The sequence below is a fragment of the Trachurus japonicus genome, chromosome 12 (genome assembly GCF_045865225.1).
Source record: "Trachurus japonicus isolate A0001 chromosome 12, Traja_1.0".
In the NCBI taxonomy this organism is placed as follows: Eukaryota; Metazoa; Chordata; class Actinopteri; order Carangiformes; family Carangidae; genus Trachurus; species Trachurus japonicus.
In genome coordinates, this window is record NC_140918.1 from 2,099,664 (window position 1) to 2,126,598 (window position 26,935).

At 42.5% G+C, this 26,935-nt stretch overlaps 2 protein-coding genes across 2 annotated transcripts; one reads left to right on the forward strand and one right to left on the reverse strand.

Annotated features, from left to right (window-relative positions):
* Positions 1 to 2,643: 2,643 nt before the first annotated feature.
* On the reverse strand, positions 2,644 to 4,336 carry LOC146976796 (nuclear factor 7, brain-like). The gene has a single exon (XM_085792566.1). It carries the CDS (start codon positions 4,212 to 4,214, stop codon positions 2,805 to 2,807), a length of 1,410 nt encoding a protein of 469 aa, XP_085648692.1. The 5' UTR covers positions 4,215 to 4,336; the 3' UTR covers positions 2,644 to 2,804.
* Positions 4,337 to 6,377: 2,041 nt separating this feature from the next.
* On the forward strand, positions 6,378 to 26,004 carry LOC146976797 (uncharacterized). The gene is made up of 12 exons (XM_085794249.1): positions 6,378 to 6,469; positions 6,520 to 7,357; positions 10,542 to 10,655; positions 11,195 to 11,308; positions 12,504 to 12,605; positions 14,474 to 14,652; positions 15,958 to 16,030; positions 16,137 to 16,205; positions 17,043 to 17,216; positions 18,995 to 19,171; positions 21,921 to 21,973; positions 25,542 to 26,004. Exons 1-12 carry the CDS (start codon positions 6,378 to 6,380, stop codon positions 25,855 to 25,857), a joined length of 2,301 nt encoding a protein of 766 aa, XP_085650375.1. The 3' UTR covers positions 25,858 to 26,004.
* Positions 26,005 to 26,935: the final 931 nt, after the last annotated feature.

Here is a 26,935-nt window from a genome sequence, read left to right on the forward strand (position 1 = left end):
TAGAGTTAAAAAAAAAATCACCCCCATCAGAGTGTGTGCGGGGGTAGAAACTATCGATTGAGACGAAAAAACGTTCAGACACCAGGCTTTTATCATGTTTATTGAGGATGTAAAGTCGGTGATTTTAACATGGGGGTCTATGGAGAAATGCTGCTTTCTGACACCAGCCCCCAGAGGAAGAAGAGGGGATTGCAGTTTGTTGAACGCGGAAGTGACCCCTTGGTCACAACTTGTCCACCAGAGCGTTGTGGAGTTGTTGGATTGTGTATTTGATGAGTTTGATGAGGAAAACCAAGAAATCCCATAATGAGCCTCCGTAGCGTAGCTCTGAGCAGCTCATGGCTCTGCTCCGCCGTTCTAAAAATAGCTTGCACTGACAATTAAAGGTAACGAACCTACTGCTATGACTATAGGGATTATTATGGGCAATGGGCATAATTTGCCAAAATGTTGAACTATCCCTTTAAAGTGTAACCCCTCCCCCCCTCCCCCACTGTTCCTCAGCATCACTCTGCACCTGAAGATCTCCTGCCCCCCCTCCCCCGTCCCCTCCCAGACGAGCCTCCTCCTCCTCCCCCCGGGTGACGTCACCGCAGCGCTCCGCCCGCCGCCGCCGCCTCGCCCGCCGCCGCCCCGGGTCCGAATCCAGGTGGAGTCGTCGTCGGACAGCGACGAGTCGGACCTCCACTCCAGACGACGACGACAACAACAACAACAACAACAACAACAGCAACACAGGCCCCGCCCCCTCACACCTGACACACACAGAGACTTGTACAGACATCTGCAGGCTCACTGTGCTGAGACCGTCCTGTAACACACACCTACACACACACACACACACACACACACACACACACACACACACACACACACACACACACACACACACACACACACACACACACACACAGATTTGGTTGAGCTACAAACAGGAAGTGGTTCTGTCTAAGCCCCGCCCCCCTTCCTCCACACCTGAACCTCCACCTGCTCCCTGTAGAAAGAAACAACCAAAAATGTGTTATTGATAATAATAATAATGATAAATAAAATAAAAAGACATGAACCCTCTGTGAACCAGTGTTAGACAGTATTGATCAGTATCGATCGGTGATTCACTATCTGTGTTTTATTGTTTTTTTTGTTTTTTTTCTCTTGTGCATTTAAAGGACGGTAGAGAAGAGGGTGATTGACACGACGCTTTGTTGTTGAGCCCTGAAACTGTAATAAAACATTTTAAACTGTTGGAGCCGCCCTTTATTTTACATTTATGACATGAAAACTGATTATTGTGACTGTTTATTAGCCTTTTTCAACATTGCCTCAGCAGTTTCTTCAGTTAATTCAACATTGTTTCAACAATTTCTCCAGCAATGGTGTTCAGCTGATTTCAGCATTCACACGCATTTCCGTTCTTGGAAATGCGTGTGAATGCTGAAATCAGTTTCTAGTTTACCTTTAAGACACAAAACTGATTATTGTGACTGTTTATTATAACATCTTGTACTATGACTGGTTTTAAAATAATCTTTCAGTCCTGATACAGATCAATCAGTCAGAGCTCACAGTATGAACTCATTCTTATTGACATGTTACATACATATTTTATATATGAATTATTATTATTGTGTCATGTGTACACCGTATGCCCAAACATCCCATAAAAAACCAACCCTCAGTGTGTTTGAACTGGTCTGTAGTGACCTCCACTGGTTAAAAACTAAACTACACTGAGGTCAGGAGTAAAAACTTTTTACCTGTTTATTCTTCACTGATACTTTTCTATCAGTTTTGATTTTAAATATCTGATATTTAAAGTTTAATGAATTTACATTAACTAGAACTGTAACAATAAATGTAATAACTAATTAAAGGTTTCCATCTAATTAATGTGAATCATGGTAGTATTGATTTTATAAATTAATAAATGGTTAATAGTGTGTAGTTATTATTATAAGGTGTGACCAGATTTACATCTTCTTATTTTTTAAGCAGTTTATTTAGAGCCTTTTTTCAGGTTACAGAACAACAAACAACAAATCAACCCGGCCCACCAACCCCTCACAGAAAAAAGGACAATAATAGAAAAGCAGTATATACAGCTCTGGAAAAAATTAAGAGACCACTTGTTTTATTCTATAAACTACTGACAACAATTCTTTAAAAAAGTATTGTTTATTGGCAGAAAATGCCTTTAAAAATACAGAAGATAAATTCATCTGGAGAATAAGTAATAAGTAGAAGTAATTTATCATTTTTGACTCATCACTCCACACAAAGTCATAATGACGAACGTAATGTGAAAAGCATGAAAAGCCATTAAAAAAAAATGTAAAAAAAAGGAAAAGTAATAATGAGACAGCAGGAGGACGGGTGCAGTTTAACAGGTTAAATTTAGTGCTGCAACTTACAATTATTTTCATTATCAATTAATCTGTTGATTATTTAAACAATTGATCGTTTAGTTGTTTGGTCAATAAAATGTTAAAAAATGTTGTAAAACATCAATCAGTGTTTGTCAAACCACCAGACGACGTCCTCAAATGTCTTGCTTTGTCAACAAACCAAAGAGAGACTCATAAAGGAACAAAGAAACCAGAAATAGCTAATATGCAAATTTAGACTTTTTTTTCTTTAAAAAAAACTACTCAAACCAATTATTGGATCATCAAAATGGCTGACGATTAATTTAATAATCAGTTATTGTTTGATTAATTGATTAATTGTTGCAGCTCTAGTTAAATTAACTGACTTTTCCCTTTAAACATTAAACAACATGATAAATATGATCGTCCTCTTTATCTCTAACTGCTCTGCTCCACTGTCACTGACACCTTCACTGGTAACAGCTTCACTGGGAGGTTATCAACAGTGTGAATGTATGGAAACATCTTCTGAGTGAAAGTGTGTGTGAAGGTGTGTATGTGTGTGTTAGTATCAGGATCAGAGAACGACAGTTTTCCTCTGTTCAAGTCCAGATTCACTCTGATCCTCTGGAACTTCTTCTTCTTCTGCACTGGGAGATCAGTGAGTGAAGTTGATGATGGTGACGTTACTTTGTATTTACCTCCATAGAACCATAACACCCATAATCCAGACCACATGTTGTCTCCTTTCCTCTTCACAGACTCTGCTAACACACCCAGCATCCAGTTTGTATTGTCTCCAACCTGGACATCCCAGCTGTGAGTCCCTGAGTTAAAACCCTCAGAGCCCAGGACAGAGGGGAAAGTATCGATCCTCTCTGGATTGTCAGGAAGCTGCTGTTCATCTCCTCCATATCTCACACTGGTCAGATCTTCAGACAGAATGAGTTCTGGATGAGCAGTGTTTGGGTCCAGAACCAGAGGACTGTAGGAGACCATGTCCTTCATCTTGTTCCAGATGTTGAAGGCCAGGTTGCCCAGGTGTTTGGCCTGGTCTATCAGAGCTCCTGAGTCCAGCTGTGGATCCTCCAGCAGGGGGCGCTGCTGGACTCTTTCCACTGCAGCCTTGTAGTTGAGCAGGAATGAGACGTCTTCAGCTCTCAGCTCGTCCTCTGTGGCTCTGACTGTGTGTGAAAGAGCTGCTATCTCTCTGCTCAGAGCCTCCATCTTCTCCTTCATCCTCTGACTCTTCTGCTCCTCTTCCTCCCTCAGTGCAGCCATCCTGGCCTCCTCTTCCTCTTCTAGAAACTGGTGAAGCTTCTTAAACTGCTCCTTAATCTGCCTCTCTGTGTGTCGGGCCTGGACCTTAATGTGTTCTGCTGTTTGACCAAACTTCACCTGAACTTCTTCAAAACCCTTTAACTTCTTCTTTAGGGGTTCCAGAGTTTCCTCAAGTTCCTTCTTGAGTTGTGAAGCAGCTTCATTGATGGGTCTGATTTTATGGTTGGTGTGTTTTTCTGAATCTCTGCAGACGAGACACACTGGCTGCTGATCATCCAGACAGAAGAGTTTGAGTTTCTCAGAGTGCAGACTGCAGAGAGCCTCTGAAGATCTCTGCTCTCTCTGCTGTAAGAAGCTCTCACACAGGTTCTTCAACGCCAGACTAAGAGGGGGTTCAAACATTGAAGATCTTCTCTTACAAACTGGACACAGTCGATCTTGTTTCTCCTTCCACCAGCTCTTCAGACAGTCTTTACAGAAGCTGTGGCTGCAGGACAGAACAACAGGATCTCTGAAGACCTCCGTACAGACCGGACAGCAGAGATCCTCCTCTGGTCTGGAAGCCATTTAGTCTGTGAGTGAAGCTGAAAACACAGCAGACAGGAAGTAGAGTCAGTCATGGCTCCCCTCCCTCCTCTACTGACTTGACTGAAGTTTACTGTGACTCTGAATCCAGGTTTTAGTCAAACTCACCTTCAGTGTGTGGAGTGTCAGCAGGTTGAAGCAGCAGTGTTGTAGCTGGACTCACTCACAGGAAGTTGTTAGTTTGGTCTGAAGCTGAATCTGATCGTCTCTTCTTCAGTCTGAATCTGATCGTCTCATCTTCAGTCTGCGTCTCTGGGACTGAAGGAACAAACTTTTTCCTGGTTCATCTCAGGTGAGGGGGCGGAGCTTTGCCAAACATGTAAAACAGGTTGATTTTCATTCCAGGCTTTTTGAAGGTGTGGTAAACACAGCAGTTCTGCTCTGATTCCTAATGTAGATAGAATATTGTTTAGTCAGAAACATATCAGAGATGTTGGGTAGAAATATTCAAGGAAAGTAAAAGGACATACCATTTTCAGGACTTGGGCTTAACACTCACCCTAATTCTCTATCGTATGAGAATATCTCTCCACCACATATAGAATATATGTTATGGGATTTGCTGACATTCTAGCAGCTGACGTGAAAACTTCTTTAAGACACACCACGCCTACCGTGGCTTCCCCTGCGCCCTATAAATGGACCCAGCTGTGCAGGGATCAGCGGATTCTATGACATACACAAAAACAAACAAGAGGCAAAGAATAACAAACTTTTCCACCATAAACTTTTCCAGGTCTCTTGACGGTGACGTCACCGCTATGACGAGCCGGGAGAGTCCATTGTGCCTGGGCTGTGGGGGGAAGATCCCCATAGATGTTTCCCATGACTTGTGTGTTTATTGCTTGGGGGGAGCATGCATGGGCAGCACAGGAGGATCCTGCTGCATGTATGAGTTGCTTTTGCATCTCAGCAAGGCAAAGGGAAGCACATTGACGATTGTTTCAAAGACAGGGCACAACAACGGAGACCCCTAGTGTAGGCCTCCAGGCTACCAAGCGGTTCAAGCGGTTCAAGCCTGCGGCTGCAGAAATGGGGCAGGCTGGCATGGTTTCCGCTCCAGGCCCCTTTACTGTGTGCACAGTGGGGGGTGTGCGGTCTGTGTCCAGGGCTGGCCCAGCCGAGGTGGTGCATTCGCCCCCAGGGCCCTCATATGAGGAATGCCCCACATTCTCCTTGATAGATGTGGAGGGGGATGACGAGGATGCAAGTGTTTCTCTGTTTCCTTCAGAAGAGGAGGATGTGTTTGCTCTGGACCAGCAAGAGGTCGACTCGGCTCTTGTGGGCTGCCACCCTCTGTGGACGCAGCTTTGTCAGCTCTGGTGGCTCCCTCAAAGTCAGTTCTGGGAAAAGGGAAGAGCCGCAGCAAAAACTGCAGTGTGATGGATGGTTTGCTGGAGAGGATGCATGGGGCTATGGCAGTTCAGAGGAAACTGGCCAACACGGCGGGCATATTGTCCCTGTATCAGCGGCACTTAGTCCAGCAGCTTTCAGAGGAGTGTGGGGGGCAGCTGGTAGAGGAACTGCAGCAGGCAAGGCAAGGCAAGGCAAGGCAATTTTATTTGTATAGCCCGTTTTTACAAACAGTTTGTCTCAAAGGGCTTTACATGGCATCGTAACAACATCCTCTGTCCTTAGACCCTCACATCGACTGAGGAAAAACTCCATGGAAACCCTTTTAACAGGGAAAAATCGGAGAAACCTCAGGGTGAGCAACAGAGGAGGGATCCCTCACCCAGGACGGACAGACGTGCAATAGATGTTGTTACAGACAACAGGTCTCCTCACTTCTCCCCAAGCTTGTGAGAGAGCAAGGGGAGGCAGCTGGCAAGGCCCTTCAGGTCTCTGGCAAGCACGTCCAACAACAGCAACAAGCCAGTCAGGCCCAGCCAGATCTGAGGGTCTGGCTGGATGCAGCGCGGCGCAGCAGGAAAGGACAGAGAGGGCGCGGGGGCAAAGCACCCCAGGGCCCCAACTCCCTGTCCTGACGCCAGTTTTCACCCTGTCGGCCCAAACCCTCAGGGGCCTCATGCAGAAGCATGGGAGTCCCTGGGGGTGGACCCCTGGGTCGTTTCAACAATGACTCAGGGGTATCTTCTTCAGTTTTTGAGCACCCCCCCTGTGACTTCGGTACCTGCTTTTACCATGGTTGCAGATCACCAGCGCAGACAGATCTTGCGCTCAGAAGTGTCCACTCTCCTGGCCAAGAGGGCCATCAGAGAAGTGGGGCACAACAGGTGGACGGGGTTTTATTCACGTTATTTTCTGATCCCAAAACGCCCCTCAGGGGCCTGAACAAGTTTCTTCGACCCCTGAAGTGCAAGATGTTGTCCATTCCACGGGTGAAGCAGGCGGTTCTTGTGGGAGACTGGTTCGCAACAGTCGACCTCAATGATGCATATTTCCAAATTCCAATCTGGGAGGGCCACAGAAGATTCCTCAGGTTTGCCTTCGAAGGCAAAATCTTTGAATTCTGTGTCCTCCCCTTTGGGATATCGCTGGCTCCCCACACCTTTACCAGGTGCGTGGATGCGACCTTTGGGCCTCTGCGGGTGCAGGGCCTCAGGATATTGAATTACCTGGACGATTGGCTCATATGCGCTCAGACAGAGGAGCAGTGTCGCCGTCATGTCCAGATGTTGTTGGTGCACATCCAGTACCTGGGTCTGCGCCTCAACGAAAAGAAATGCAGTTTGCAACCATCTCAGGCCACCCAGTTCCTGGGTATGTGGCTGGATACCAGGACTGGGTTGGTCACGTTGACTCAGGCCAGACAGGATTCCCTCAAGGATTGTCTGGAGAAGTTTCACCTGGGGGCCGGGGTCACATGGAAGCTGTGTCTACACCTTCTAGGTCTCATGGCCGCTGCTGTACAGGCGGTGCTGCTAGCTCTCCTGCACATGCGGCCTGTACAGAGGTACCTGTACGGCTTGGGGTTCTGCCCACAGAGGCATCTGCGGGCGTCGGTGCTCATTACCGGGAAGCTGTGCACAGCTCTCAGGTGGTGGAAGGTCCCAGAGACCTGGCAAGAGACAGCAGGCTGGGCCCAGTGCTGCGCCGCCAGGTGGTCTCGGTGGATGCATCCCTCGATGGGTGGGATGCTATCCACGAAGGCAGGGGGACCAGTGGGCGTTGGGGAGCCCTATGGCAGGGCCGCCATATCAACGCCTTGGAGCTGAGGGCAATCCACCTGGTCCTGGTGCATTTCCTGCCAGTACTGCAGGGCTGCCACGTGCTTATAAGAACCGACAGCACCACAGCAGCTGCATACGTCAACAGGCAGGGAGGCATGGGCTCTCTACACCTGTGCAGGATAGCACACAGACTGTGGACATGGGCATTCCGTCATAGTCACTCTCACTCACACACACATCACACAGCCAGATCGCTCTGCACACAGTTTATGAACTTGATTAGTTTCAACAAGTCGGTTGGGTTTTACCGTTATGCCCGTTTATCACCAATAAACACAGTAGATGAGAGTGAGTGACTGAGCTGAGGCGGGTGGGGCAGCGGCGTGGAGCGGTGAGGGACTCTGACTGCAGCGGGGACTATCATGTCTCTGCTACATGACACTCTGAGACAGACCGCCGGTGAGCCTGTGGGACGGGTCCCGCTAATCGTTGAAAACAGCAGTGATACGTCTCCAAACCAGAAACGTCTGGAACAACATCGGAAAAAGTCGCTCTTGACAAGAAAAAAAAAATAGGGACCGGACCTGCCGTGCCGTGTAAAAAAAAAAAACTGACAGCGAGTGCGTGTCATGACTTCCTGTATCTGGCCCTTCAAAATAAAAGCCCTATAGCCTTTCATATACAGTTCGGTCATATTGATTTTGACTTACTTTTGCCAAGACAGGGCTCCAAATGTTTGTTGTTTTTTTCCTGCGACCAATCGACCAATGAGATTTTGGTCTGCTAATGTTGCCCTAGTATTCAGTTTCTGAATGGTGAAGACACAAGCCAATGTTTGGTAATGCCACTTACGTCATTATTTTTAATTAGTCACGGTAATACCGTATACCGTGGTAAAATGTGGAGGAAGTTTGACGGTATCAAAATTTGGATACCGCCCAAGCCTAGTGGCAATAATATAGAATACAATGTGGCTCTACAAAAATCGTCAAAAATGGTCTAAATTGCCGGTACACTTGACTAAAACTTTGGAAAGGAGCGCAGCACTCAATGAGTTAAAATAATGTTTCTGAACTCATTGAAGTGGTAGAAATGTACCTGTAACTTTCCTGTGCGGGAACACCGTCCTGGTACCACAGCTCCGCTGAGCTCCACAGTCTGAGCTCCAGCCCAGGCTCCCTGCTTCTCTCACCCACAAACCAGCCCTGTGCTGGGCTGCATGGTGACCAGCTGCCCCCCCCCTCCCTCCCGGAGCTTTCCTACGCACCGCTACCGACGGCAACGATGACGGCGGTCCGACAGCAGCGGGACCGGCGGCGGCGGCAGCGACACGGTAACGGGGGTCGGGACCGACCGCGGCGCGGCGAGGACGATGTTGTTTAGCGTATTTTCAGAGTGTTTTCCATTAGTTCGTAACTTTAACACGACAGGCTTTGTCATACTGTGCAGTGTTGTGCAGAGTGAGAGTAGTGTGGCGCTGACTTTCCGTATGGAGGAATAAGCCAGGCTCACTCACAGAAGCATATTGGCTGCACTAACATGTGAACTGCGGCTTGATTTGTGAATTTGTGACAAATCTGCGGACGGAAGTGCAGCACAGCTGTTGTTCGGTACGGTAACCAGTTAAATCAGACACCAGTTGGGCCATAACACTGGTATTTTTGAAGCAGCAGGGAGCAGTGTTTGTTTTTCTGCCTTGTCCTAAGCCAGCGGACAGCGGGGAAGTGGATTGTTTTGACCGCCAGGGGGGCGTATCAATTGGTGCAGAGGCAGTTTGAAAGACAGCCTTCATCCCGCCCCCTGGATTGAGCCGAGGTCTACCGGTCGTTGCCAGACTAGACATGTTAATATAGTCTGGCTTGTCAGGCTAGGAAAGCTGGTCAAATTAAAAAAATAAAAGTTTAAAAGTGGTAAAATTTCTAAAAACAAAAAAAGAGTAAAATTATAATAAAAATTGGCAAAAAGTCTTTAAAAAACCTTTATAAATTCTAGAAAATAGTGGTCAAAATTCAAGAAAAAGTTGGGGACCCCCTTGAACCCTCTCAAGGACCCCTTGGGGGACCCCCAGAAATCATTTAATACTAGCTGTGTATATCATGATTAATAATGGGTATTATTGATAGTAATAGAGGGCCTCAAAATAAAATTTAGCTCAGGGCCCCATGGAGGCTTGGGCCGGCCCGGGGTCTCTTAATATTTTCCAGAGCTGTATATCTACATAGTGATGAAAATTAGCATCTTAGCTAACTCAGGTACATTTACATTTGTCTTTACAATGTTTTATTAAAGCCTCAGTATGTAGGAATTCCCCCCATCTAGCGGTGCGGTTGCATATCTGAACGTATTCTTGATGTTGCATTCAGGTGAAATGGGGCAGACGTCAGACAGACAACAGACGCTGCATGTAACAGGATAAACAAGCGTCTATGTAAACAAGTGGTCCGTGACAACATGTTGTCATGGTGATGTGGTATTGTTTTACCGTCTTTCTCTGGTGGAGTAAAATGACATCCGGTTGGTTTGCCGACGGCCGTCTGCCTGACTGCACCTGAATGCAACACCGGTGCCTCCGTCCTTCCTCACACTACACAGTGGTGACAGTTTTAACAGGCCGAGCCCACAGCTCCGCTCAGTTTCCGTGGTTACCTACGGTCACGATGCAACATGGCCGCCTCGGTTCGGTGCGTCGCCCACTTATGTATTTGTAACGACTTGTAACAACTCATTCTAAGGAACCAGAAAGCTTTACTTTGGATGCAGCTGTGATTCACCTTCAGTCAAATACGGATTTATGAAAGACAGGTTTGATTTTTGATAATAAAAAGACAAATAAGTTACACACTGGGGCTTTAATGTACACTGTCCATTTTCAAATAGCCTAAAATAATAAAAAATAAAAACATACAGATGTGCAGTGCACCCACATATATACAGTAATATATGTTCTGATTTACATCTTACTAAGAACCAGGTGAAGTTTAGAGGCTCAGATGAAACTGTTGGTTTGTTCACAATAAGACAATAAGAAAAATATAGAAACTCACTTTGAATGCTCAAGAACATCTGCATGAAACATCCTCAGCTCCTGTAAACCTCCTCCTGCATCACCCCCCCCCCCCCCCCCCCCCCCCTCCTCTCTCTCCTGCATGTCGTGTGGTTCCTCTTCCTCCTCCAGCTCCGTTCCCTCGTCAGTGACTTCTCCATCATCATCTCCATCCTGCTCTTCTGTGGCCTGGACCGGCTGCTGGAGCTGGACACGCCCAAGCTGCACGTTCCCACGGAGATCAAGGTCTGACCCCCGACCCCTGACCCCTGACCTCTGACCTCTGACCTCGCTGCATGGACGTAGGCTGTATTCGAAACCGCATACTATACTGCTAGTACGTACTGATTTGGCCAAAATGCAGTAGTATGCAGTATGCAGTATGCAAACAAAAGCAAAATCTACAGTATGAGAAAAATTCTGGGAAATATCTCCAGTTTGCATCTGACCAGTCTACATTGCGTAATGTATCCCACAATGCAATGCTCCCCTGACGTCTAACCGTAACCAAAGACGGTAGAGTATGTCGGTGTGTATACAGTACATACTAACGCAGTATGTAGTAGGCAGTATGGTAGTATGCGGTTTCGAAAACAGCCGTAGTTTTTATATTTCATTAGTTTTTCTGTGTTTCATTCATCAGTTTATCTTCTATTCTTCTTCCTCTTCTCTTGTCTTTGTTTCTTCATGTAAATCGCCCACTCCACATCTGTGTCTGTCCACCTGTGTCTTCGTGTGTGTGTGTGTCTTTGTGTGTGTGTGTGTGTGTGTGTGTGTGTGTGCAGCTGAGGAAGCTGATCAGTGATTTTTCCATCTTCATGTCCATCATGTCCTTTGTGGGTCTGGACATGTTGATCGGTCTAGACACGCCCAAACTAATCGTTCCAACTGAGTTCAAGGTATTTGATTTTTATTCGTTAACACATTTTCACCCGATCACCAACATGTGAACACACCCTCACTTCTTCTTCTTCTTGTCTGCATGTGTAACAGTAGGTTTGTGTTCGTGCATGTCGACACTGTGTTTACATTTATCTGACTGTTTACTTTTCAGATTAATACGATTTTACATTTAGAAATATGATAAAATAATGAAATACCAGACATTAAATCAGTGGTTTCTAACATTTATGACTTGAGAACTCTTCACATGGTTTAATAAAAATAAGCAAAGGGGTGAAATCAGACGATATCCAATCATAACAGCAGTAAAAGCCAGAAATGTAACCACAGGAAGTGCTTTTATTTTGATAGTGTAAAAACAGGATGTGACATTGTTAGTATAGGAAGTACATTTACTTTACAACAATACGAAGCAATAATATTTAATTTATATATTTATTCATAAATATTAATATTTTATACAGGAAAGAGTTTAATATGACACCGTATTGTAACCAGAGTAAGTAACTGTGATATTTTAAGTATAGGAAGTTCTTTTTATGTGACTCTGAAACAACAGGAAGTACTTTAATTTACTATTTTAAATGTGTTGCTTGATTGATTTATTTATTTATTTGGATCCCCATTAGCTATGGCAATGCCAAAGCTATTCTTCCTGGGGTCCATACAACATATTTACAGTGTATCAATGCAATTTATGTCCCATACAATACAATCCATGTTCAAATACAACATAAAACACACAAAAAAAAAAATACAAACAGATACACAACACAAAAATACACAGACAATACAAGACAGCTCCCTAGGTAAGTAAAGGCACGTAGAATTTACACATCATAATGTCAATACATGTCCACATATACTATATATATTGGTCACACAATAAGTTGAAGTCTCCTTTGTAAACTATGTTTACATTGTTTTATTGAGACTTTTATTTTGTTAAATAACCTGAGTTCTTCTCCCTTCACTGCATGCTGCTCCGTTTTAGCTGCTTGATCGTTAATGTAGATGTGAAGATGTTTGATCAGTTGTTTAAATGACCTTTATGACCTGTTCACCCTCTCACCCGTTCACCCTCTCACCCGTTCACCCTCTCACCCTCTCCCCTGTCTGTCTCTCTGTCAGCCAACGCGTGCGGACCGCGGCTGGCTGGTGATGCCGTTCGGTAAGAACCCGTGGTGGTAGTACATCGCCAGCTTCGTGCCGGCGCTCCTCGTCACCATCCTCATCTTCATGGACCAGCAGATCAGCGCCGTCATCGTCAACAGGAAGGAGAACAAGCTGAAGGTCGGCGACCGCCACACACTCACACACTCACACTCACATTTATCTCCACAGGAAGTAACACAGAGACCGATGTGGCGAGGAACATGAATTATTATTATTATTTTAACTTATTTCAGTTTCATTCTAGAATCATATTCATCATATCTTCTGTTTTCTCATTTTCATTTCATTCATTTATTAGTTTATTTGTAATGCGACTCTGCATATTCATGAATATAGCCTACAAAAAGATAATAATTTGTTCTCAAGAGCTAATTTCCATCTGCAAGTTTTCAAAACAACGTAGTGCTGCTTAAAGGGACATGATAACAAGACAGAGACTAGAATAAGAGAATAAAAAAAATAGAAGAAAACTAAATAAGATAAAAGAAAATAGAATAAAAAATATCACATTAATAATATAAATTGGATTCATATTGTGTATGTGGGTTCCTCACTGTAACAGTATACCCATATCTTTTTAAAGAACATGTATTATTTCATAATGAAAATCTAACTTAATTTTTTTTTCTGCTCTTATATTCTGTCTATAGTAGATATTCATTTTATGACCATGAAATATCGTTTCTTTCCTATTTTTCCCCTTTTTTTCTTTTCCTCTACTTATTTTCTCTCTTTTTTTTCTTTATTTTATATTATTGACTTGTTTATTTAATTTAAAGGAGGCAGATTGAAAATAAAAAAGCACAGGGAATTAACTTCAACTTAAAGCTGTACAGAAAAGGAAATTGAATGTGATTCCACTCTGGGTCATAAAATTAGTGTAATAACTCATCTATCAGACGATGTAGGACAAACTTTGTGCTAAATTCTATTTTTGAGTAAATCCAGGATGAAAGTGTGGTAGTTTTTTTCCGCATTGGATAATGCAGGCGCACGGATTATACGTCAGCCTGTACACGATTCACCAGCCACTGATATTGGATCTGTCATCCGTCAATCAAACGTCTGAGACACACACACGGAGCTCGGGCTCGGCCCAAGCTTTGAATATCCCGCCCGCTCGATAACGACCAATCAAATTCGTTTTCCTTACTCGGGTAAACTCATGTTGCAGCTCGTGACAACTCGGCGCGACAAACACAGGGTTCTTACGGATCCTTAAAAAGTCTTAAAAGGCATTGAATTCATTAATCTAAAAACAAGGCCTTAATTGGCATTAAAATGTCTTAAATCAATTTTTCAAAAGTCTTAAAAATGTTAACACATGGTAAGTGGTATTTTATGATTGTAATTAGTCTCAAATCTCAAAATAATTGGTAACATTCCAATTTTTTCTGGACTTTTTCTGCATTTATTTTGAAAGGACAGCTGGAAAGAGACACAATCCAATGTTCATGTAGCAGTCACTTTACCTTGGATCACATAGGAAATAATGCCAGGGTGATCTAGCTGTTGAGCCTTAGAAAAGCTGCTGGTTGAAATAGAAAAATACAACTCAAGATTTGTACCGTAATGTGAAATGTAATTTACATTTTTTTTAGAACTGATATTATAAAATTGGTATCGAATAAAGTATCGTTCAGGAATCAGAAAGTGGGTAAAATTGTCCCTAACTCTATTGATGTGGTGTTTTTTTTTTTTCTGCATTTGTGTTTATTATGAAGTCGGTCTTAAATTTCATTTCAAGTGGCTTTAAAAAAGTCTTAAAAAGTCTTAAATTTAACTTGGCTTAAGCTGTAGGAACCCTGAAACAGGACAAACGGCCATTTCTGTACAGCTTTAAACACAGTAAAGATGAAGTGACGATGAGTTTAATGGTTAAAATAAGAAGAGAAAAGTGTCTTTTACTGTTTTATTCACATTATTTGTGTGTGTGTGTGTGTGTGTGTGTGTGTGTGTGTGTGTGTGTGTGTGTGTGCGTGCAGAAGGGCTGTGGCTACCACCTGGACCTGTTCTGGGTGGGCGTGCTCATGGCCGTCTGCTCCTTCATGGGTCTGCCCTGGTACGTGGCCGCCACCGTCATCTCCATCGCCCACATCGACTCCCTGAAGATGGAGAGCGAGTCCAGCGCTCCGGGAGAGCAGCCGCAGTTCCTGGGAGTCAGGTCGGACGCTCACACACTCACACACACACACACACACACACACACACACACACACACACACACGTATATGAGTAATATTTTACTCAATATTCATGATAAATCTATTGAAATGTCATGTTTTTTAATTGTATTATTTTGCATGGATGTCTGCTTATGACAAAACAAAATATTTATTTACAGTATGTTTGGACATGATACAGTTTGTTTAAATTACCCCCAATTTCCAGTCAATTCCCATAAATTCCCATAATTTCCCATAAATTCCCATAAATTCCCATAATTCCCATGCAACCCTAGTATTAATCCTTGTTAGACTTCAGCCCTGTGATGAACAATCAAGTTACTGACGTCCTTTATTTCATAAAATATTCATCCTGTAGTGGCGTCATATGGATGTAGAAAAAGACATTTGATCAGAAAAAGGAAGGGAAATAAAAAAAAAACAGAAAATACATTTCACATATATTTGTTGGAAACACACAGAAAATTATTATTCTAAACTTGTTTTTAGACTCTACATAACTGTTCTGTGAGGTCTTGTGGATCAGGGCAAAAAGAATAAGGGCTCTAACTATGATAGAAAATATATTTAAAAAAATATATATAAAAAAGAAAATATATTATTTACAATAATACCACACTTGTCCAATTTCCATTGGCTGTACAGGTTTTTCTATCTTGTTTCCTACAGCGAACAAACTTTCTCCTTCCATATGAATGAGGCTCATGTCTTGGTCTTAGCTTGTGTAAAATGCATAAATGGTATAAATCTTATTTATTATTTGTTGCATTTACGGCTGATTTTCCGATAATCGCAGTCATACAAGGCAACAGTCAAAGTATCTTTAACGTCCCCAACAGGGAAAACAGGTTTGCAGCCAGGAAGATGCACACACACAGAGACATTCAAACACACTGTACAATACACAGACGGACGACAACAGAGAACACGTCATAGTGGGCAGATTAAAAGAAGCTAAAATAGGATTAAAAAGTAATAAATCAATTAATAAACAGCATGAAAGTGTAAAGTGCAGATGCAAAGTGTCCAAGCAGGTGTAGATGTCAACAGCAACCATCTGGATGTAAATGAACTCCTATAGGACGGGGATGTTTGAGGCAGGACGGCTCCTCTTCTGTGTGAGCTACAGACTCACCAGGCGACTCTTTGTAAAGACCGAGGTGTCCAGCTTTCAATTAAAAAAGAATCACGTCGCTCTCATCCGGCGTTCTGGAGACAGACGTGAAAGAGTAAAACAACACCGACCAGAGAGGGTTAAACTGTAAATGTGTGTGTGTGTGCAGGGAGCAGAGGCTGACAGGGATCCTGGTCTTCGTCCTGACTGGACTCTCCATCTTCCTCGCCCCCATCCTGCAGGTGCGTCCACTCACACAGGTTGAATGTTTCTGTGATGTCATCATCATCGTCGTCTTTAATTTAACCCTTTGACCTCTGACCTCATTTTGACCTCTGACCTCTGCAGTACATCCCCATGCCGGTGCTGTACGGAGTCTTCCTCTACATGGGCGTGGCCTCGCTCAGCGGCATCCAGGTATCTGTGGCACGATATGATAAAAAAATAATATCAATCAACCTGCTGCTGTAAAAAAAAATACACTGCAAAAACTCAGTCTTTCCAAGAATATTTGTCTTATTTCTTGTCAAAATGTCTCATTTCTAATCAAAACTAATCTCTTTTCACTTAAAATGAAACTATTAACTTGTTTTTAGATCATTTTCACTTGTTTCAAACTAATTTTAACTTAAAATAAGTAGAAAAATCTGCCAGTGAAAGCAAGTTTTTTGTGCTTGTAGTGTAATAAGAAAGAAAAACTTGCTCCACTATCAGATTTTTCTACTTATTTCAAGTGAAAATCTGCTTGAAAGAAGTAAAAACAAGCTACTTTTTAATGTGATGAGTCCTATTTTAAGTAGAATGAGATTTGTTTTGACTAGAAATGATATTTTGATGAGAAATATGACAAATATTCTTGGTAAGATTTTGAGTTTTTTGCAGTGCAGCGTTTATCGTATTTATGTTTTAGGGATGGGCAATGATTTTGGGATAATCAAATAGTCATTCAATGAAAAAAACAAACAAAAAAGGAATAGTTTATGAGACTATCGTCCCTTTTTAATGTGGCAGAAGGAGAAACATGGTGTTATTAATAAAATATTAAGAATAAAACAGGAGAAATGTGTGTTTTTATTTACAATCTAATCCATCACTTCATTAACTCTTATATAAAACACAGAGAAGCAGGATTTCTCTGCAGTAACAAACTGGAACCAGGCTGCAGGAATGAATATCTTAAGGATTGATTAACTATTGCCATTATCTCTCATTGATGTGTGTGTGTGTGTTTGTGTGTGTGTGTGTGTGTGTCAGTTCTGGGAGCGGATCAAGTTGTACCTGATGCCGGCCAAACACCAGCCGGACTTCTCCTTCCTGCGTCACGTCCCTCTGAGACGAGTCCACCTCTTCACGCTGGTCCAGATGGTCTGTCTCGCCGTCCTCTGGATCCTCAAGTCCACGTTCCTCGCCATCATCTTCCCCGTCATGGTGAGACGAGCAACAGACCATCATCATCATCATCATTATTATTAGGGCTGGGACGATATGCTTTTCTCCCGATTCCATTCTTCTGCGATATTTTTGGATGCCGATTCGATTTAAATAGCGATTCTACAATATTGCGTAGATGCGATTTTTAGTCTGCAGCATTTTTACCACCAGTGAAACAGTTGAATGATTATGATTCTCTACAGACTATTCCAGGAACCATATTTCCCCAAAAAATAAATACACATCACATGTAAGTCAGTTTTTAAGATTTATTCAGCAGCAATATATATGTTTACTCTCTTTTGAAAAGCCTGGACTGCATAAAAGAGGCAAAAATAAAAGAGTATAGAAAAAATAGGCTTCTGAAACCTAGATAAACTGCTACATTTTAACATTTATCTGCACACAAACACTGTAGGAGCCTATAAATTAACATACTCCATTATAAAGTGAACTTAAAGGGATACGCCAAAAATGTTTTTGTGTCTTGCCTCACTCCCGAGTCCATGACCAGCAAATAGACACCATCCTTTCGACTGTGCGTGCAGTAACAAGGGAGATAGAGCCGTATCACCGTAATTAGCTTAGCTCAAACACTGGAAGTGTATGGGTAGTGTTAGCCTGCCTCCACCTAAAGTCACTAATTAGCTTAGTTCAAACACTGGAAGTGTATGGGTAGTGTTAGCCTGCCTCCACCTAAAGTAGCTAATTAGCTTAGCTCAAACACTGGAAGTGTATGGGTAGTGTTAGCCTGCCTCCTACCCGAGCCGAAATCAGCAGTCAGAAGCTGATTTCATTTTAGCTCTAAACTCTGTAAATATATCACTTTATCAACATTTCAAACATGTTTAGGTGAGAAAGTAGCCGTTTAGATCAGCAGTGTGTCGTTAATTTGTCTAAATACCAGCTGTTTACTATTTTGTTCGGACGAATTCGGCGCTACTCAAGCTAGCCGTTGTGACCAACGCACTTCCGGTTACTTTCACAAAATAAAACACCCGTTGCCCTTTACATACAGAAAACCATGACGATAGAATCTGTGCTTTTACTTTGAAACAGGAAGCTAACCTACCCTCGATGTAGCTAGCTTGAACCAAAATAAACCGTCTTTGCTTGAACCCTCCGTTTTGACCGATCTCGTCCCGTTAGCGGCATTTGACCGCTCAAGATGCCTTACCGGAGAGTTTTGTCAGCTCTGAGACGAAGATCGGCCCGCCGGTTTCCGTTTAGAGTTGCTGAAGAGTTTCTCTGATGACTTTAGGTGGAGGCAGGCTAACACTACCCATACACTTCCAGTGTTTGAGCTAAGCTAATTAGCGACTTTAGGTGGAGGCAGGCTAACACTACCTATACACTTCCAGTGTTTGAGCTAAGCTAATTAGCGACTTTAGGTGGAGGCAGGCTAACACTACCCATACACTTCCAGTGTTTGAGCTAAGCTAATTACGGCGATACGGCTCTATCTCCCTTGTTACTGCACGCACAGTCGAAAGGATGGTGTCTATCTGCTGGTCATGGACTCGGGAGTGAGGCAAGACACAGAAAAAAAAAAGTTGCCATACCCCTTTAACATTTATCTGCACACAAATACTGTAGAAGCCTATAAATTAACATACTCCATTATAAAGTGAACTTAAACCCTTTTCAAAACCTGGACTCTCTTGATGTAAAAAAGGCGAACAAATGCACATTGCACAATATAAAAAAAAACAAAATCAATTTAAAAATCGTCAAATAAAATATCGTGATACTTATGTTAATCGATTTTTTCTCAGATCCTGGGTCTGATGGTGGTCAGGAAGCTTCTAGACCTGATGTTCTCCCAGCACGACCTGGCCTGGCTGGACGACATCCTGCCCGACAAGGACAAGAAGAAGAAGGAGGACGACAAGAAGAAGATCAAGGAGAAGAAGACCGCGGCGGCGGCGGCCGAGACGGAGAGCGACGAGGAGGTGAGCCAATCAGAACGCAGTCTCGGTCTGTGACGTCACGGCGCTGTGTGTCGGTCCATCGGCCGTGTCCTGTTTGTTCTCTGACTAATACTCGACGTTTCTCCTCTTTGTCCCACAGTGCTGCTGAAAAGGCACTGTATAACACTTACTACACTCTTCCTCTTCCTCCTCCTCCTCCTCTTCCTCTTCCTCCTCTTCCTCCTCCTCCTCCTCCTCTTCCTCTTCCTCTTCCTCCTCCTCCTCCTCCTCCTCCTCCTCCTCTTCCTCCTCCTCTTCCTCCTCCTCCTCCTCCTCCTCCTCCTCCTTTACAAACTCTGCTAGCGTCTTCCTGCCTGTTTTACGTCCTGAAGTAACAGTGTTTCAGATTAAAGGACGAAGATGGAGATGTTTTATATCTCTGTTACTGTCATGAAACCCTGAACAGAGCTCCTTCAAAATAAAGGTAGATGTTTGTATTAGAACTCCTTCAAAATAAAGGTAGATGTTTGTATTAGAACTCCTTCAAAATAAAGGTAGATGTTTCTACTAGAGCGCCTTCAAAATAAAGGTAGATATTTGTATTAGAGTTCCTTCAAAATAAAGGTAGATGTTTCTATTAGAGCTCCTTCAAAATAAAGGTAGATATTTGTATTAGAGTTCCTTCAAAATAAAGGTAGATGTTTCTATTAGAGCTCCTTCAAAATAAAGGTAGATATTTGTATTAGAGTTCCTTCAAAATAAAGGTAGATATTTGTATTAGAGCTCCTTCAAAATAAAGGTAGATGTTTCTACTAGAGCTCCTTCAAAACAAAGGTAGATATTTCTACTAGAGCGCCTTCAAAATAAAGGTAGATGTTTCTATTAGAGCTCCTTCAAAATAAAGGTAGATGTTTCTATTAGAGCTCCTTCAAAATAAAGGCAGATGTTTCTACTAGAGCTCCTTCAGAATAAAGGTAGATGTTTGTGTTAAAGCTTCATACAGTATAAAGGTAGATGTTTGTGTTAAAGCTCCTTCAAAATAAAGGTAGATGTTTGTGTTAAAGCTCCATACAGTATAAAGGTAGATGTTTGTATTAAAGCTCCATACAGTATAAAGGTAGATGTCCATGTGTAGTGTGATTATAAAGCAGCTCTAGGTTCTATATTAATACTGTGAAAGTATCAAAGCCTCAGTCCACAGAGAAATGCACACAGCCTGTATTCAGAAACTGAGCCTTAAAACCAGCCGTCAGGACTTCCTGTCACTTTGTGATGTCACAACTAAGCCCCGCCCCCTCACCACCTGGACAACACCGTCCAACAACTTGCAGGATTTTTAGTTTCTCTCAGTGTTTAAAAAAAGAAAAGAAAACAGAACTATAAAACTTGTGCGTCCTCGTCCTTTATGCTCGTGTGTTTGTCCTGCATGATGATGTCACTCCCCCCCCCCACAGCCCCACAGCTCCGCCCCCCCCTCCAGTGAAGACCCCCATGGAGGCTGCAGAGCCAGACCCCACCCACGTAACTCCCCCCACCCAAAAAAACCAGACCTGTGACTGTGAGTAGCTGCTCCTCTGTCCCAGCAGTGTTGGTGTTTGTGTTTGTGTGTCACGTGGATTTGTTTGGATTTGTTCCTCAGCCTGTTGCTTTCACATGAAAAAAAACACAAAAAATATATAAAAAGTTATATTTTTTATGACTTAACAAGATTTTAAAATCCAGCGAGAAGCTTCAACCTTCATGTAACGTTTAACCGCTGTGGTGGAGTCAACCTCCACTTCATCATGTTTCTATTAGATCTATTAGATCATTGTTTTGTGCTTCATGTTTATACGACAGGAAGGAGTAAGGACTGATTTCAAAATAAAGGTCGCCTCCCAAAATTGATTCATAGTTGCATTGCATAGTTTGCAAGGTGATGTAGGTTTTCAAAGTAAAAGCCCAACAACATTAATGTTTCTTATTGTCACTGTGTTCCCTGTAAATTCAGATTGATATTGAGTGGAAACAACCTGTTTAGAGCCGCAACAATTAATCGAACAATAATCGATTATTAAATTAATCGTCAACTATTTTGATAATAATAATCAGTTTGAGTAGTTTTTTTTTTAAAGAAAAAAAGTCCAGATTCTCAGATTCCAGCTTCTTCAATGTGAATATTTCTGGTTTCTTTGTTCCTTTATGACAATAAACTGAGTCTCTCTTTGGTTTGTGGACAAAACAAGACATTTGAGGACGATGTCGTCTGGTGGTTTGAGAAACACTGATTTTTTAAACATTTTTTAACATTTTCTTGACCAAACAACTAATTGATTAATTGTTGACACATTAATCGATAATGATAATAATGGTTAGTTGCAGCTCTAGACCTGTTATTACAGAACTCCACCTCAGAGAGTCACTCACAGTCTGATGGAGCGCCTTTATTTTGAAATCCGTCCTCACGTACTGTAGGTTACTTGCAGGTCGGAGTTTCTCGTTAAGTCAGAAAATAAATCCATAAAACTGCTTTTTTAAATTTTTTTTTCAAGTGAAGGCAATACGCTTCAGTAGATTTGAGCTAATTATGATAAAGTTGCTGATGTAAACCGGTCGTTACCATGACGATTAACGTGAAGATGTAATGACGATGCTGCAAGAAATTAGGAATCTCATGTTCATCTTTATTATTATCTGTTTGTGTGTGTGTGTGTGTTTCTGTGTTTGTACTCGCCTGTGGATACTTGTTGTGTTTCTGTGCATGTGGTTTCTCTCCGTGCGTGTGTGTGTGTGTGTGTGTGTGTGTCTGCAGGAGACGAACCCGTACTCGACAGTCACGTCCGACCAGAACGAACTAGACCGCAGGTACTGTGTGTTGAAGCTGCACGTTCCCTACAGCGACCTGATCCACGCACCGGACACACACACGGGCTGGGAGCAGACATGACCACACACACACACACACACACACACACACACTCTGCTCAGTTTGCTGCATCACTTGTATTTATATATGACGACGATGATCTTAGACGTTTTATTTTGAAGAGCTTCCTGTACAGAAACACTGAGGACTGTGTACAGATCAATATTCAATCACTTGTACAGATTCTAGGTCAGAGGTTTTCAAAGCCTTGAGTCCGACTTTAATCCACAGAATCCGTCCCGTCGGGTTTTGACGTCATTATTTTATGTTTTTTGTTTAAAAATAAATTGCTCGTTAAAGGGATAGTTCACCCAAAATTGAAATTTCACTCATTATCTCCTCCCCCTCATGTGGACTAAGGGCTGGGAGAAGTCTCAGAGTCCTCCGTGGCTTCTCTGAGTTACAGGGGGTCTCGGCGTTGCAAATGGATACCAACTGTCTTCGTAACAAAAAGACACACCAAAAAACATCCAAATACCTCCATAGGACGAATCGCCTTGTTGTTTACAACTACTTCCGGGTAGAAAACCAGCACGAGAACAATAGTGACGGACGAGAGTTTCGCTATATATATCTAATTTTTCATGTCACTATATCGCCGTTTAGACTAATCTGGTGTTTGTAAAGTCTATAAAAGCAATGATTGGACAAACATTACTATTTATGTGTGCACATTTTTGTAATTAGTCATGGTTATCATAGATTAGCCGCGTAGCAGTGCATGTCCATATGACGGTTGAGAATGGAGCTCACTTTTCTTCGTAACAAAAAGACACACCAAAAAACATCCAAATACCTCCATGCTGCTCGTATTTAATGTCCCTCTTGTATTGAAGCCCCGACATGAGAAATTGTTCCGCCAGTCGATTTGCACAGACACAGGAAGAGCAGTGAACTGAGTCACTGGGAGCTTCCGCTACAAACAAGCTTAAAATATAGACTTATTTAATTTTTTTCGGAACAATTTCTCATGTCGGGGCTTCAACACAAGACGGACATTACATACGAGCAGCATGGAGGTATTTGGATGTTTTTTGGTGTGTCTTTTTGTTACGAAGACAGTTGGTATCCATTTGCAACCGTTATATGGACATGCACTGCTACGCCGAGACCCCCTGTAACTCAGAGAAGCCACGGAGGACTCTGAAACTTCTCCCAGCCCTTATATTAGTCCACATGAGGGGGAGGAGATAATGAGTAGAAATTTGAATTTTGGGTGAACTATCCCTTTAAAGAAAACACGTTGAGACAACGTCAAACTGAGAAAACGTCTCAGAGAGTTTGTTCTTGTGGATCCTGATCTGGAGATTTATTGTTTTTAAAAAGAAAACTGCGACTTCCTGTTTGAAAACCTCTGCTCTAGCTCGCCCTGCTCTCCTTCTCTCACCTGTAACTTCCTGTCGTGTCTCCACCTGAATCACCGTCCAGACCGATCCTTATCATTATTATTGATCATATTATTATAGGGATGTCACCATTACTTGTTTTCACAGTTAATCGTGGTATTAAACGCCACAATCAGTTAATCGTAAAAAGATTCCTAAATACCGTCACATTCCCAAAAAGATGATGTTGGAACCGTATCGGCAGATGTGGCGGCAAAAATAAAGGTGAATGCTCAGATACTGGTCCATTTAACTAAGGTAACATTGAATTGGTAGGAATTTAAATGTTAGCGTGTCATTTTTAATTAAAAAAAAAAAGTGAAACAAAACAAAAAACGATTAAAATAAACGCAAACATTTGGTATAGATGACAATTCATGACCTGAATATTTCAAACATTTCCCCAGGGGGATTAAGAATTGGTCATATATTAACTCATTGAGTGCCAACCACGTAATTGTACGTTTTTCGTTCCCATGCGTTGAGTGCCAATAACGTAATTTTACGTTTTTTGCTTTTTTTTAAATTATGAAAATAGACACTTTAACACACCTTATGTGTAAATTTTGGGGACTCTACGACGAGCAGAACTGAAATAGATGACGCTCAAAAAACTCATGACAGCTCACGATCTGGAAGTTTTTATCATAACTCGGTTTTTGCAAACGGAGTTATCCATGCGGATGCAGCAGCAGCTCCGCTCTCACCGTTGTAAATTGTAAAGAAGTCGGAGTTCAGAAGGAACTTGGAAAACTTCATCTCATGGAAATGAAATTTACCATCAGACAAAATAAGTCGCTACGTCTGTGATGATGAACATGACGCTGATTTGAACAGAGCAGGTTCTTCACTGGTTTGGTTGTTTCTTTAGAAAACACCTGAGAGTGTGTGTGTATGTGAGATGGAGACCTAAAGGGATAGTTCAACATTTTGTCAAATTGTGCCCATTGCCATAATCCCTATAGTCGTAGCAGTTTGTCGGTGCAAGCTATTTTTAGAACGGCGGAGCAGAGCCGTGAGCTGCTCAGAGCTACACTACGGAGGCTCGTTATGGGATTTCTTGGTTTCCCTCATCAAACTCATCAAATACACAATCCAACAACTCCACAACGCTCTGGTGGACAAGTTGTGAGCTGCACATTCACCACGCTATGAGATAATAACACAACGTTACCACACAGAGTTGTTCTAGAGGGAAATTCATGTAAAACCGCTAGGGGTGTGACGATACACTCATCTCACGAGACGAGACACGAGATTGGGTTCACGAGATCGAGACGAGACGAGATTTTAAGAAAGCTACAATGACAAAATATATGACTGGACCAACAGACTTTATTTAACCGACTTAGACTTTGCATTTTGAAATGTTTTATTGTAACTATTTCCATGCATGATGTAAGCATGAGCTTTAAATACATTTCTTCTTCCACAAATTGAAACTAAAACTAAAATTTATAAAAGTTAATATAAATTAAATAAAATTAAATATTTATTTCTTTTTTTTAAGTGCAAACAATATTATGTGCAGTGTTTCCTCTAGAATTTTTTTAAGTAGTGGCAACAACCCCCCCAGTGCCATTTCACTACTCGGATACTCGGATCCCCCCGCCCCCCTCCCTCCCTCCCACGTCGGGAGGAGCGCATATGTTTATTACCGTCACAACGCGACCTGTCCATGTGTCCGCGCGTGTGTGTGTGAGTGTGTGTGTGCGCCAGAGAGAGAGAGAGAGAGAGAGAGAGGCCGCCACAGAGTCGTTAATTAGCGCTGGATGCGCTTGGTTGATAAGTTTCGTTTTTACTGAGGAGGAATGAAGAACTCAGCTGTGACTGAAAAGCACCTAAACCAAGTCGAGTAGAGTTATAACTGTGTAGTGGAAGGGGTGCAAAGTAATGGTAACTGGTTGTGCAAACCCTGCTTTACATTTTTTAACATAAAAAATGGCTCTGCTCCGCCGTTCTCTGCTCCGCCGTTCTAAAAACAGCTTGCACCGACAATTTAAGGTAACAAACCTACTGCTATGACTATAGCGATTATGGCAATGGGCATAATTTGCCAAAATGTTGAACTATCCCTTTAAAGTGTAACCCCCCCCCTCCCCCCTCCCCCACTGTTCCTCAGCATCACTCTGCACCTGAAGATCTCCTGCCCCCCCTCCCCCGTCCCCTCCCAGACGAGCCTCCTCCTCCTCCCCCCGGGTGACGTCACCGCAGCGCTCCGCCCGCCGCCGCCGCCTCGCCCGCCGCCGCCCCGGGTCCGAATCCAGGTGGAGTCGTCGTCGGACAGCAACGAGTCGGACCTCCACTCCAGACGACGACAACGACAACAACAACAACAACAGCAACAACAGCAACACAGGCCCCGCCCCCTCACACCTGAGACACACAGAGACTTGTACAGACATCTGCAGGCTCACTGTGCTGAGACCGTCCTGTAACACACACCTACACACACACACACACACACACACCTACACACACACACACACACACACACACACACACACACACACACACACACACAGATTTGGTTGAGCTACAAACAGGAAGTGGTTCTGTCTAAGCCCCGCCCCCCGTCCTCCACACCTGAACCTCCACCTGCTCCCTGTAGAAAGAAACAACCAAAATGTGTTATTGATAATAAATAATAATGATAAATAAAATAAAAAGACATGAACCCTCTGTGAACCAGTGTTAGACAGTATTGATCAGTATCGATCGGTGATTCACTATCTGTGTTTTATTGTTTTTTTTGTTTTTTTTCTCTTGTGCATTTAAAGGACGGTAGAGAAGAGGGTGATTGACACGACGCTTTGTTGTTGAGCCCTGAAACTGTAATAAAACATTTTAAACTGTTGGAGCCGCCCTTTATTTTACATTTATGACACAAAACTGATTATTGTGACTGTTTATTATAACATCATAACATCATTTTCAACATTGCCTCAGCAGTTTCTTCAGTTAATTTAACATTGTTTCAACAATTTCTTCAGCAATGGCGTTCAGCTGATTTCAGCATTCACACGCATTTCCATTCTTGGAAATTCTTTTTATAGTTTACATTTATGACACAAAACTGATTATTGTGACTGTTTATTATAACATCTTCTACTATGACTGGTTTTAAAATAATCTTTCAGTCCTGATACAGATCAATCAGTCAGAGCTCACAGTATGAACTCATTCTTATTGACATGTTACATACATATTTTATATATGAATTATTATTATTGTGTCATGTGTACACCGTATGCCCAAACATCCCATAAAAAACAACCCTCAGTGTGTTTGAACTGGTCTGTAGTGACCTCTACTGGTTAAAAACTAAACTACACTGAGGTCAGGAGTAAAAACTTTTTACCTGTTTATTCTTCACTGATACTTTTCTATCAGTTTTGATTTTAAATATCTGATATTTAAAGTTTAATGAATTTACATTAACTAGAACTGTAACAATAAATGTAATAACTAATTAAAGGTTTCCATCTAATTAATGTGAATCATGGTAGTATTGAT